The 12,598-nt window shown below is 41.5% G+C and overlaps 1 protein-coding gene across 6 annotated transcripts in view; it reads left to right on the top strand.

Annotated features, from left to right (window-relative positions):
- Positions 1 to 12,598, top strand: part of TPR (translocated promoter region, nuclear basket protein) — a 34,648-nt gene that overhangs the window by 19,935 nt on the left and 2,115 nt on the right. Inside the window, exons 33-49 of one of the 6 annotated variants that reach the window (XM_086842755.1) lie at positions 325 to 523; positions 1,820 to 2,025; positions 2,532 to 2,593; positions 3,474 to 3,682; positions 3,978 to 4,250; positions 5,069 to 5,217; positions 6,028 to 6,111; positions 6,449 to 6,649; positions 6,990 to 7,121; positions 7,655 to 7,742; positions 8,200 to 8,384; positions 9,314 to 9,382; positions 9,954 to 10,045; positions 10,662 to 10,768; positions 11,434 to 11,529; positions 11,660 to 11,816; positions 12,473 to 12,591. In XM_086842755.1, the coding sequence (XP_086698881.1) occupies positions 325 to 523; positions 1,820 to 2,025; positions 2,532 to 2,593; positions 3,474 to 3,682; positions 3,978 to 4,250; positions 5,069 to 5,217; positions 6,028 to 6,111; positions 6,449 to 6,649; positions 6,990 to 7,121; positions 7,655 to 7,742; positions 8,200 to 8,384; positions 9,314 to 9,382; positions 9,954 to 10,045; positions 10,662 to 10,768; positions 11,434 to 11,529; positions 11,660 to 11,816; positions 12,473 to 12,591 (2,428 nt within the window). Of the gene's footprint in view, positions 1 to 324; positions 524 to 1,819; positions 2,026 to 2,531; positions 2,594 to 3,473; positions 3,683 to 3,977; positions 4,251 to 5,068; positions 5,218 to 6,027; positions 6,112 to 6,448; positions 6,650 to 6,989; positions 7,122 to 7,654; positions 7,746 to 8,199; positions 8,385 to 9,313; positions 9,383 to 9,935; positions 10,046 to 10,661; positions 10,769 to 11,433; positions 11,530 to 11,659; positions 11,817 to 12,472; positions 12,592 to 12,598 lie in introns of all 6 variants that reach the window. The other 5 variants (XM_086842754.1, XM_086842751.1, XM_086842752.1 and 2 more) reach the window with 5 other exon arrangements.

Here is a 12,598-nt window from a genome sequence, read left to right as displayed (position 1 = left end):
CTGAAGAATGGGAGGGTGTTTTAATGTGTGTTACAGAAATATGTGAAGTGACAAACTATGCCTCTACTTTCTTGGGAAAGAGTGATCTTAAGCCTGGTGTAAATCCTGTGTCTAGTGTGTCTCACATTATTTCCTCGAATAAGTGGGAAAGCGAATGCTGTTCTCTGGCTCTTGCATTCAGAGAGGTCTGAACTCTTGTTAAGAAGCCTTTTAACTTTAATCCAGTAGCCAGTTAATACCAGCTCCTTGGAACTTGGGCCAAGGAGCTGGATTTGCCAGAGTAGCTGGTTGTGGCCAACAATTGCAATCTTTCTCTCTTCCTAGACAATAACAGAAAAGGAAACTGAAGTTAGAAATCTTCAGGAGCAGATAATGCAGCTACAGGCAGAACTGGCCCGTTTCCATCAAGATCTACAAGAGAAGACTACACAGGAAGAACAGCTCAGGCAACAGATCACTGAGAAGGAAGAGAAAACGAGGAAGACCTTGCTTGCAGCCAAGCAGAAAATTGCACAGTTAGCTGGTATTGTAATTCTTTTTTTCTGTCTATAGAGATTTTCAATTATTTCTATGGAAAAACCTTTAGACAGGATACTTGAAAAATATGGCCTGCTTCATATTTTACTGAAAAGTGTTTTCTAGACTAAGTGCTACAGGGATTGTTCTAAAGTTTAAAATTTAATTCCTCCAGGGGATTATATAAGTACATAAGTAACTGAACACTGGACATAGAAAAAGTTTTGCTTACTTTTGGCTACCCAACATGATACCTGGCATTTTTGATCCTTCTGTTGATTAGAGCAGATTTGCCCTACTAACAGCTCAGGTAATTCTCCCCTTCCCTAAATGTGCAGGTGCAAAACACATTGTCTCCTCTGTTTTTAAATGTCACTGAGAGGAATGATGGTGTAAGAGCTTGCTGGAAACATCTTGTTCTTTTGGGATTACTTCTTTTAGTCTTTATTTATCTATATATATTACATATTTTTCTGTCTTTAGTTTCTTTTTGCTTAATTGCAATTGAAAAGAAAAATTGCCATATTGTCTCCCAGATTTCCTTTTATAGCTTAACATTTTTAGGAATTTGTCCTGGTTTAGGGCAAATCTGGGAGAAAACCTCTGAATTGGGTCCCTCTAAAAAGCAAATTTAAGCAGCCCCTCCCCCAGCTGGTTTGGGAAAAGATTTTCTTAGAGAAAAGTGGAAAAAAATGTTTATTTAATGAGCAAAGTATTCACAAGCATAAAAATTGAATAGCATTAAATAATAAAACCTCTTGCTGTTCGAGGAGATGGCAAATCTAGAAAAGTCCTTGTCATGGGGTGTAGCTCGGCTCGCTCAGTCTCAGTCCCTCTGGTGCTGGAAAGTGCCGAGGCCCAGGCCCCGGTGGGCCACAGGCGTGAGCTCCCGGGGTTTGGCTGGGGTTTCAGTCCACAGCAGGTTTGAACAGACTCAAGAAAAAGGATAAAAACAGTCTGGGGAACTTCTCTGCCTCAGCTAGCTGAAAACTAACAAAAAGCAAAGTAGAGCTCTGTCCCACTGTCTGTCTGTGCTGCAGACAACACAGTCCAGAGCAGCATGTGGGGCAGTGAGTGCAGTTTCTGAAAACAAACTGCACGCTGCTTCTTCCCCACTTGGCTCTTGGAACCAGTGTTAAGGGTGCAGAACTTAATATCCAGCATAAACAGAAGAGACAACTGGGGATACAAGCATAATAAAGTCACCCCAGGACAGATTTCAGAATACTTCAGTGACCTGGTGAAACACCCAGGTGTTCAGTGTGCAGATTCAGCAAGGGTGGACCCTTTCCTGTTCCACCAGGTACAAAAGAGCAGCTCACAAAGGAAAATGAGGAGTGGAAGCAGAAGAGCAGCTCCCTCGAGGAGCAGAAGACAGAGCTGGAGGTGCGGATGAGCGCCCTGAAGTCCCAGTATGAGGGACGGATCTGCCGCCTGGAGAGGGAGCTCCGGGAGCAGCAGGAGCGGCACCATGAGCAGCGGGATGAGCCCCCAGAGTCCACAAATAAGGTACAAAATTTACACAGTCCTGCCAGGCAGCCCTGGGACAGCAGCCAGGCCACCACTACCCAGCCAGTACTCACATGCCACCATGACCTGTGCTTGGAAATACACAGGTTGGCTACAGTAGGGGTTCAGAACTTAATTTAAATTTCCTGCCCTAATCAGAATTCCCAGTGCGAACAAGCAGACAGTTCTGCCATTCACTGTGAATCAGCCAAGGAGCTGTTCATGCTGTGCCCTCTATTTTTGTATTTTACTCGTGCATTCAGTATAATGGGTTCATGTCTCAAAGCTTCAGAAAATACCTGAGCAGTTACCAAATTGTTTTCCAGCCTTGGTATGGCTGGTATGATTTGGTTTGGGGAATTTGCCATAATTACAGAGTCTGGCCATGTAAACACCCAACAAGCATTTCTCTCACAGACTTGTTAGCATAGTACTGAAACGTTTTCCATGTTGCCTGCTCTGTTTCATGTGTACATGACATGATATTTCTGATTTTTACCTAATAGGTCCCAGAACAGCAGAGGCAAATCTCACTCAAGTCTACTCCAGCTTCAGGTGAAAGAGGAATGTGAGTTCAAGGGGTTTGCAGAGTTTCTGTGGTTAATACTTCTTTGGTTTATCATTATGTAGTTGCTCTTCTTTTTAGAAAACCTATGACTTTTCATAATTTTTCTTAAACTACTGCAAAAATACTGACTGACATAATACATTCCTCCTGTTTTCTCAGCTATGTCTAATCAATAGGGCTTTTAAGCTGTAAATTGGCATATTAACCACCAGGAACATGGTATCTGGGAAACATGGAAGATTTTTTAAAATTGTTTTCAGACTTCAAGGTTTTAGAAGTTGTATAATTTTGCTTGTTAACTTTAACCCTTTTGGTTTTAGGAAGGATCTTCCTTGTGAAAGAATGAGAAATGGACTGAATAGATAATTCTAACAACAGATAAAATAGTCATTTGCCTAAGCTCTGAAATAGGAAATATTGCTGTACTACCAAGCTGGGATAACAAACTCCCTCTCAGCTGATACGAATGCATCCTTTAGACAGCAAGACTTTTAAAAACGTCTCCTAAATTTGACTGCCCCTTGTCTCAGCCAAGAGATGACATTGTTCTGTATTGAGTGAATCAATTTTGATGTAAGATGTGTTACTCACTGAAATAAAGTCGCAGTGCAGTCAACAGTATGAACATTTTGATCTGTTACTAGATTCCCACTTGATTACCTTGGAAGAAACCTGTCAGTTCTCCAAGCTGGATAAAACACTGTTTATGGCATAGTATGTCTCTCTTCTTTCAACTGTAAAAATTTCGGAAGACAATTCCTCATGCTCTTGTCAGGCTTTTAAATGTAAAAGCTTTAAAAAATAGTATTTCTGGCTATTAGTTTGTTATTTTTAACATCTTCTTTCTGTACCATGATGAAACTAATCTCCTGTTTTTCAGTGCCAGCACTTCAGATCCCCCAACAGCAAACATTAAACCAACTCCTGTTGTGTCAACTCCCAGTAAAGTGACTGCTGCTGCAATAGCTGGGAATAAATCTACTCCGAGAGCCAGCATCCGTCCCATGGTGACTCCTGCCACAGTCACCAATCCCACCACTACCCCCACAGCCACGGTTATGCCCACAACACAGGTGGAGACTCAGGAAGGTGAGCTATTTAGTGTACTGTAACGATCCTCAGTACTCAGAACTGCTACCTTTGCCTTGAAATATTTGCAGTCAGTTTAGAAGGGCCTCAGACAGTGTCATTGTCCCTGTATCTATTGAAGTGTTGTACTTCCATGACCATTCTCCTTGCAGCAAAGTTCCTGAGCTAGAGATGTGCATAACATTAATTAATCTGCAAAACACTGAATGTGCTTGTTCAGGGCATCCTGAGAAGGGAGAATGTCAGCTGTGCTGGATGAATGAAGACCCTGACTGTGCTGCTGTTTGCCTTCCAGCCATGCAGTCAGAAGGACCTGTGGAGCACGTCCCAGTGTTCGGGAGCACCAGTGGCTCCGTGCGTTCCACCAGCCCCAACGTGCAGACATCCCTGCCCCAGCCCATCCTGACTGTGCAGCAGCAGACACAGGCCACTGCCTTTGTGCAGCCCACCCAGCAAAGCCATGCTCAGATCGAACCTGCAGCTCAGGAGCCAGCCCCTGCCATCGTGGAGGTGGTGCAGAGCTCCCAGATAGAGAGGCCCTCCACTTCCACAGCCGTGTTTGGCACAGGTTGGTATCATTTTGTAGGCCTGCCTTGCTCAATATTCCTTAAAAGTAGCTCCAGTTTGACCCTTGGCCAACCAGGCCTCACTTCAGTTCAGGCCTTTTTCCCCTCCCTTAGTTTATTGCACATTTTAAGAACTTCTGAATTTAGGCTTCCTTCTTGAGCTGTCAGAAATGGTGCCTCTGAAATGCTGTTGGCACTGCATTTCTTAAAGTAGAAAGAAAATAAAACTTTGTGTTTGTCTTTTTCAGATTAGCTTTGGAGTTTAATACATTAAACCTTGCTGGCTCTTGTTTCCATGGCATTATGAACAAGGTTAATTTTAGGAGCCATGAGTAAGCTACCTAAGCTTGAATTTCAAGTATAGGAAGTACTCTAAAGCTAATCACTCTAATACACTGTTGCACATCTATTTGCCCTACACAGTGTAAATAGAATATTTGTTCCCCCCCCCAAAAAAAAACCATTTCTGCAAACTGTTTGGGTTCTCTTTTTCCAGCTGATACACTCTTTAAGATTTTGGGTGTACTTGTCCCAAGCAAAGATGTTGGAAGAAATATTTGGGTTATAATATATATAATATATATAAGCCCTGAGGCTTATACTTGGAGTCAGTTAAGTTGTGAATAAAGGCCTGAGAGCTTAAGACTTGTAACTAAAGGGATTGATGTTTTCCTGGCCTAGAAAAACAGTTCAGTGCAATTCTGACTGATTGTTGTCATTCAGTGCAGAAATGGAGATGATCTTCAGAGGAAAATAACAAAGGGTTTGATTTCTGGTTTGTACATGTGTTGTTCTGAAAGTAACTCAGAGGTCTTTGAAGTTTCAGCCACCCCCAGTTCCTCACTGTCTAAACGCTCCCGAGAGGAAGAGGAGGACAGCACTGTGGAGAACTCAGACCAAATCTCTGAGGAAACAGTGGATGCACCTACTTCAAAGAAACTGAGAATCATGCAGAGAGTTGGGCCTGAGGTTTGCACAAACATAATGTTGCAGTACTACTTAATCTGTCCCTTTGTAGGATTTGAATGGGAAGAAAAAATGTGTTACTTCAGAGCAAATCAGTGAATTGTTAATTGACTTTCTAATCTGTTTGGAAGGAAACAATTGTATTTGGGTATCTAAAAAGGCAGAGCTTAAACCAGTTAGAGTAAATGATGTAAATCTTAACCTGTAGGATGGAAGAGAGAGGGCCCTATCTTAGGATTGAGGAGGGAGACGTTCAAACTTCTTTCAGTGTGGTTCAGAAGGTCTTTATCTACAGTAACTCTGGACAAAACTACAGGGTATTTAGGAGATAGGAAGCTAAGATGAGTTGGTGGAAAAGTCTGCAGAAGATGTATGTGAATGTTGGTGTGAGGGATTTGGGATGTGCTGTGAAAAAGAGAGAAATTGAGACAGAACCTCACAGTGTTAAGGAAGCCAAAGATGTTTACTAGCTCTATGCCAGAATAATGTTCATAAGAGAAAAAGGGCAGGTTTGTGTAAGAACATCACTTAAGGATCTGGGAGACTGGGGGTAGAATGGGAAACTTTGATGATTTAGTTTTGGTCCTGAAAAGATTGAGGTATGCTGAGGTCCAGTGGGCTGGGGAAATTGTATTTCTCCAGGGCAGGGAAGTGAAATTTTTTGATAAAAGCTTTGCTAAGGAAGCAGAAGAAAATGTTGCCCATTATCTTTATGGGAAATGATAATTTTTATTAAAGAAGTAAACAAAAAAACCCTCAAACGTGTTTAGGGCTAATGCTGTGTTTTAAATGAGAAAATGATTGCTCTTCCAGGAGGAAGTAACAGCAGAAGAGAGCACTGATGGAGAGGTGGAGGCACAAACATACAATCAAGACTCACAAGACTCCATTGGAGAAGTAAGCATATTTGAAGAGCAAAAAATCTTCAGCAGAAATAGCCATCTGCCCCCCAAACTCTCAGTGTGTTTAGAAGTAAAATCTTAAATGTAATCCTGCAGATTTCCCATGGAAACCACTTAAAATATTTTAAAGTTTAGACTTGAACTGTTCAGTCACTGACAGTCACTTGTCACAATCCTTTTTGTCCTCTCCTCTGGTCAGTTTTTAAGGAACTGCAATAACTGTCCTCTAAGAGCAATAACTGTCCTCTAAGCATCAGAGTCTGGTTCTATTGCTGTCGTATATGGTGCATTGGATTTTGCTTGTTCTGGTGATTGCCTTTGGTCTTTGGCAGGGTGTGACACAGGGGGAGTACGCGGCCATGGAGGACAGTGAGGAGACTTCCCAGTCTATCCCAATAGATCTTGGATCCCTTCAGTCAGACCAACAAAACACTTCTTCATCTCAGGATGGCCAGTCCAAGAGAGATGATGTGATTGTAATTGATAGTGATGATGAAGATGATGATGATGAAGAAAATGAAGGGGAGCAGGAGGTATGTATATCATGGAATTCCTTTATGATTTTGTCTTTCATCAGATGTAAAACTAGCCAGGCAGGACTAATTAAATCAAAATATTTTTGGCTGAGTAAGTGGTCTATATTTATGTTGCCTGAACTTGTAGTGTTTTAAAGTTACCTGCTAATTGACCTTGAATTTTTCTTTTACCTTCCTTTATCTGAGCCCTCAGGCTTTTCTATCTTCTTTTCTACCTTCGTCCTATTGAAGAGGGAGAGAGGGAATGTCTGGATGGGTGTGGATCTGTGCACCACATCCAGCCTATTCCACTGCCCTTTCTGCATTTCCCTAAGGCTCTTTTATTGTCTTGTCTCAGGATTACGATGATGAGGAAGAGGAGGATGAGGATGATGATGAAGACACAGGGATGGGAGATGAAGGTGATGACAGTAATGAGGGAACTGGTAGTGCTGATGGCAACGATGGATATGAGGCAGATGATGCTGAGGTGAGATTTGTACCTTTCTTTTATAGCCTCTTAAAGTTTTTACAACAAATCAGTGCTGTTGTGCACAGATGTGAATGCTTGGAAGAGGAAAATCTTGGTATGAATTCATCCCCAAAAGTTGATCCTGATCCATTACTAGGTGATGGTAATTTCTTAAAACTGGTATTTTCACAAGAAAGATCAAGTTGGAATGTTTAAGAGGGCTGAGTGAAAATACAATGTACAGGAGCCAGCAGCAAATACTATAGTTCCAAAGCTGGTGAGGCTTTTGAAGAGCTGGATATTTAACTGTCTGTTATTATTAAATGATGGTGGCTACATTGTTCATGTTTGTGTATACACAGGTCCTGAAAACTTCAGAAATCTCAATACAGTTCAATATATTTACCTAATGCTGTAGATACCTAGAGAAATCTTTTAAGACTGTCATATATTTGACTTCGTTTGCTTTCTGAATACCTTTGTACTGCTTTTATATTCTTTTAATAACCTTTTATTTATTTAGTCATACTCTTATATATGTGGGATTTTAGGGTGCTGATGGTACAGATCCTGGAACAGAGACTGAAGAGAGCATGGGAGGAGCTGAAAGCAACCAGAGGGCAGCAGATTCCCAAAATAGTGGTACAGTTATTCCATGTTTCTTCATAGTCTATGTATGTAGGGGGAGGGCTACATGTAGAAGCTGTCTTCCATGTGTTAAAATCTGCACTGAAAAGTAAAAATATAAGTGAAATACTAAAGGCCATTACAACATGCAGCGTGGATTCTTTTGAAATGTTCTTTTCCAGATTTATGCTAAATTCCTTTGAAAATCCTGCAAGCTCTGGTTGCTGTGGAAACTTAATGGCTCAGTGGATTAATCTGTCTCTGAATCAGCACCTGAACAACTAATATTTTGTTTCAGTGCTGGTGTTGTAGCTGGAACAAGTCTTCTTGAAGTGATTTTAAATAACAATACTGGGCTGTCCCCAGGCTTGCAAGGGAAAAATGTGTTAATGGGGGCAGAATTGGAAGATTTGCCTTCATGTGTTCAACTTGGTTTCTAGGGTTTTCCCCCTGTGTATTTGTGTTGTAGGAGAAGGGAGCACAAGTGCTGCAGAGTCCACATTTCCCCATGAGAGCCTGAGGGAGCAGCAGCCATCATCCGCATCCGAGCGCCAGGGCCCAAGGCCCCCGCAGTCCCCACGGAGGCCACCGCACCCTCTGCCCCCACGGCTCACCATCCACGCCCCTCCCCAGGAGCTGGGGCCCCCAGTGCAGGTACAGACCAGCTTCAGCACCTCAGAAGAGGTGCAAATTTTGAAAAAAAATGCTGTATGATTTCTTACAAGTAAAATCCATTGGGAAGAATGATGCCAGCTGTTCAGTGTCCTAGAAATGGTAGCTGAGCATCTGTCTGAGGTGTCTGTCATCCTGCAGATGATGGCTGGACAGGGAACATACAAATCCATCCCCAGTGCCTTACTGCTTTTTATCTTGGAATTGTTATTATATTAAACCAGTGCTATGTCAGTCAGTGGCTGATGGTATTTCCACTCAAAAAGCTTCTCTTGGCCTGGTTGTAGCTCAGCTTGGAAGGGTTTTTATGAGTCTCTGCCCCAGTGTAGACAGGGCAACGGAATGTTGTCATTTATTTTCCAAGTTAAACCTTTCACAGTCAGTGCCTGACCCATGATTATGGTTTATTGAAGACCTGTAGATTTTGTAAATTAAAACATCACAACAGGAATTCTTCAAAAATATCCTGACTGGAATGATCCTTTACCATTAACTTGTGCTGAGGCTTGGGATCACAATATTTCTGTGCACAGGTATTCTGTATTCAGTAGAGACTTAAGTAAAATATTACTGTCACTTGCCCAGAATATACACATTGTCTCCCAGAGAGTGTTGGGGCACTGAACAGACACCCCAGGGAGTGGGCGCAGCCCAAGGCTGCCAGAGCTCAAAGAGTGTTTGGACAATGCTCTCAGGCTCTTCCTGGGTTTATTGGGCCTGTGTTTCATGCAGGGGTTGGACTTGATCCATGTGGGTCCCTTCCAGCTCAGGATATTCTGATTCTATGATTGCTATACATACTCATTTAACTGCTATACTTACTCATTTAGCTGCTATCCTTGGCTCTGACTGAGAACTTGTATGTTGTTAGACCACATGCACAAAACTTCCCTCTTTTCTTTCCTGTAAAGAGAATCCAAATGACCCGAAGACAGTCAGTGGGGCGAGGACTTCAGCTGACCCCTGGGATAGGTGGAATGGTGAGTGTATCAGAATCTACAACTAAACCCCCTGCTCTTGGGGTTTATTTTATTTTTTAAAGAAGCCCGGATGCTGACTTCAGGGGCGATGGTTGCTATAGTCTTGCAGAAAATGTCCTGGTCCTGTAAATTCCTGAATCAGTGGAAAGACTAGAAAACTCCCAGGAAACAAAAGGCTTCAAAAGAGGCTCAAATTTGTTTTGTCTAAGGTGAATTTATTTATTTGTTTTTAGAGTCAGGCCGTGTTGCTGAAAGAAATAATACTAAGTTCAGCCTCATTCTAAAGGAACAAGGCTAATTTATGCTGTCTTCATCAGCTAATTTTGAACCCTTTATTCAGGTGTATTTGGCAGAACAAATGCAGGTTCAATGAGTGAAAAGAGAGACTGACTAACTAAAGTACCTTTGGTAAGATCAAAGGCATCAGCTTTAGATGTCTGAAATGAAACAAGAATTTTGTTAGAGCTAAATCTGTTTCACTGGACTATGTGGAAAAATCAACCTTCAACTCAGCTGGTAAAAACTGGAAATACATTGTAGGCTCTCATATCAGTCTCTTTTTTTCCAGCAGCAGCACTTCTTTGATGATGAGGACAGAACAGTTCCAAGCACACCAACTCTTGTAGTTCCACATCGTACAGATGGATTTGCAGAAGCCATTCAGTAAGTAGATATGAAAAGAAAAAGGAAAAAAAAGGCTTTTCTCTATTCTATTTCTTTATATTTTTCAGTGAAATGAAAATAAATTTAAATTAAATGAACTTGTGATTGGAGTAATATGCTAGGTAGTAGGATAGATAACTGCATGTGCAGATAAGTAATTATTGTTTGAACTGTCTGTCATATAACTGATCAGCAAACTAAGAAGTGAATATTCTCCAGTGTATTGTAACCTAGTGATTTAAGAAGAGATTAAACAAACAAAAAAAATTCTATCCAATTTCCTTCCTTGTTCTTCCTCCCTCCCCATTAATATTACCAATGAAAGTAGGGAAAGTTACCTCTATTTTTGCTTTTGAGACATGTCCAGCAATGCATGTAAAATTGAGAGTTCATAGAATGGATATTCTCCTCAGGACTGTTGTACTGATTTTGAATGTGTTCCCAATAATCTGAGAAGTTAATTGATCTTTATTTAGCAGTAGCTCAGCTGATTTTTACGGTCAGTATTAGCTCATGTTGTCTCATGCACGATTTTTTCTCTTAGTCAGAAAGTTCTTCCCACCCTGCCCTGATCTTTGGGGAAGTCACAGAATTCCTTATATCTGTATTTTTCCAGTTCCCCCCAGGTAGCTGGAGTTCCTCGGTTCAGATTTGGGCCTCCTGAGGATATGCCACAAACCAGCTCCAGTCACTCTGATCTTGGGCAGCTGGCATCACAAGGAGGTAAAGCTGTTCTGGGCTCTCTTTTCCATGGGTGTTTGAGTGAAAAACAGAGAATTCAGTCAACAAAATACAATTCTGCTTCAGGAAATTGTTGAAGTGTGGAAACGTGCATCTCTTAAATAATTGTCTGCAGCGAGAGAATAACAAAAAGTGAGAAGACGTTATCTTCAAGCTGCTACATTTCTAGTTGTGTTAGGATTTTGAAATTGAATGAAATATTGAAGGAATGGTTTTTAACTTAAATTTTACTATTGTAGCTTCTCTGTAGTGAAACAATAGGGGAAAAACAGCAAATGCAAAAAAATCTTTGAGTCATATCCTTATCTGCTCAGAGATCGTCAGGCTGTTGTGTTTGTGTTGGTCTGAATCTGTCTCTTTCCCCAGCATCCCTGTTGGCATGGAACACAGGCTGTTCTCTAAAGAAAGATCACAGCAAAATAATGGCATAAGGCAAGGATGAAAGTTAAAAAAAACCAAGTATTTTCATCAAGGTTTTACCTCCCAATAAATTATGATCAGCTCTGACACCAAGTCAAAACAAAATTACAAAAATCTGCTTAAATACAAGTGACTGAATTTTATCAAGTGTCCGGAGGGAAGACATCGGTTAATCCTTTTTTTAGCTGCTTATTTGGATGGATTGTCACTGGAACTTTGTGTTGCAGGTTTAGGGATGTATGAAACCCCACTATTCCTTGCCCATGAGGAAGAATCAGGGGGTCGTAGTGTCCCCACAACACCGTTACAAGTGGCAGCACCAGGTAAGTGGCAGAGATTTGCAGAGCAAAGCAGGGAATGATTCCCCATGGTTGGTGCAGTGCTGCTGCAGCCTGTCCCTGAGCTGCCTGTGCTGCTCTGTGGGCAGGCCCTGAGGGTGTCTGTGTTCCCCAGTGACGGTGTTCACAGAGAGCGCCTCAGCCGATGCCTCGGAGCATGCATCCCAGTCCGTGCCCATGGTCACCACCTCCACCGGCAGCCTGTCCACCACCACCGAGCCTGGCACCGGCGACGATGCTGACGAGGTCTTTGCAGAGGCAGAGTCTGAAGGGTAAAGCACCGCTGCTTTGGTTCACTAGCACTTCTGACATGTTCATTGTCACCCAAGGACAGCTCAGACAGCATTTTGTAATGCTGTGAAGCAGGACAATATGACACTTAATCCAGAACCAATGGTTTTCTGCTGATCTTCTTGGCATTTAACAAAGTTAATATAAAAGTCAGGAAAAAAAAAAATTGTAATTTTTAAGAATGCAGAGGACTCTGTAATAGTCAAATACTGATGGTAAAGGCACAGGTTGAAGGATCAATTTGTAAAATAAAGACTAAGGCAGTCCTGTGTAATACAGAAAATCACTCCTCATGCAAAGCACACATATGAGATTAAGTCACTCATTTAAGACAGTGCATGTACAAAAGATGAAACACGGGGCTGGAATAAGCAGTTCTTACTAAATTTTGTAGACAAATAATTTGGTCTTTTGCTTTACAAGTGCAACTTTTAATATTTGTAATATTTATAATAATTGCTATATTTTTTATTATGATGAAGTAAAGATCTAAAAGGGGACCATTTATAATTTTATGCTTTATTTTACTTTTTATTTTCATTTAATCTTTATGTTCCAAGACAAGGGGTTTTTCTGGACCTTTTTGAAACTATGCAAGTACACTTACATGGTTCTCTTCCCCCTCCTTCCCTTCTAGCATTACTTCAGAAGCAGGTCTAGAAATCGATAGCCAGCAAGAAGAAGAATCTGTTCAAGCATCTGATGAGTCAGATCTTCCTTCAACTAGTCAGGATCCTCCTTCAAGTTCATCTGCAGGTACAGG

Source organism: Cyanistes caeruleus, chromosome 9 (genome assembly GCF_971803275.1).
Source record: "Cyanistes caeruleus chromosome 9, bCyaCae1.hap1.1, whole genome shotgun sequence".
Taxonomy (NCBI): Eukaryota; Metazoa; Chordata; class Aves; order Passeriformes; family Paridae; genus Cyanistes; species Cyanistes caeruleus.
Note: the sequence above shows the minus strand (reverse complement) of the source record. Positions and strands in the feature narration are given on the sequence as shown.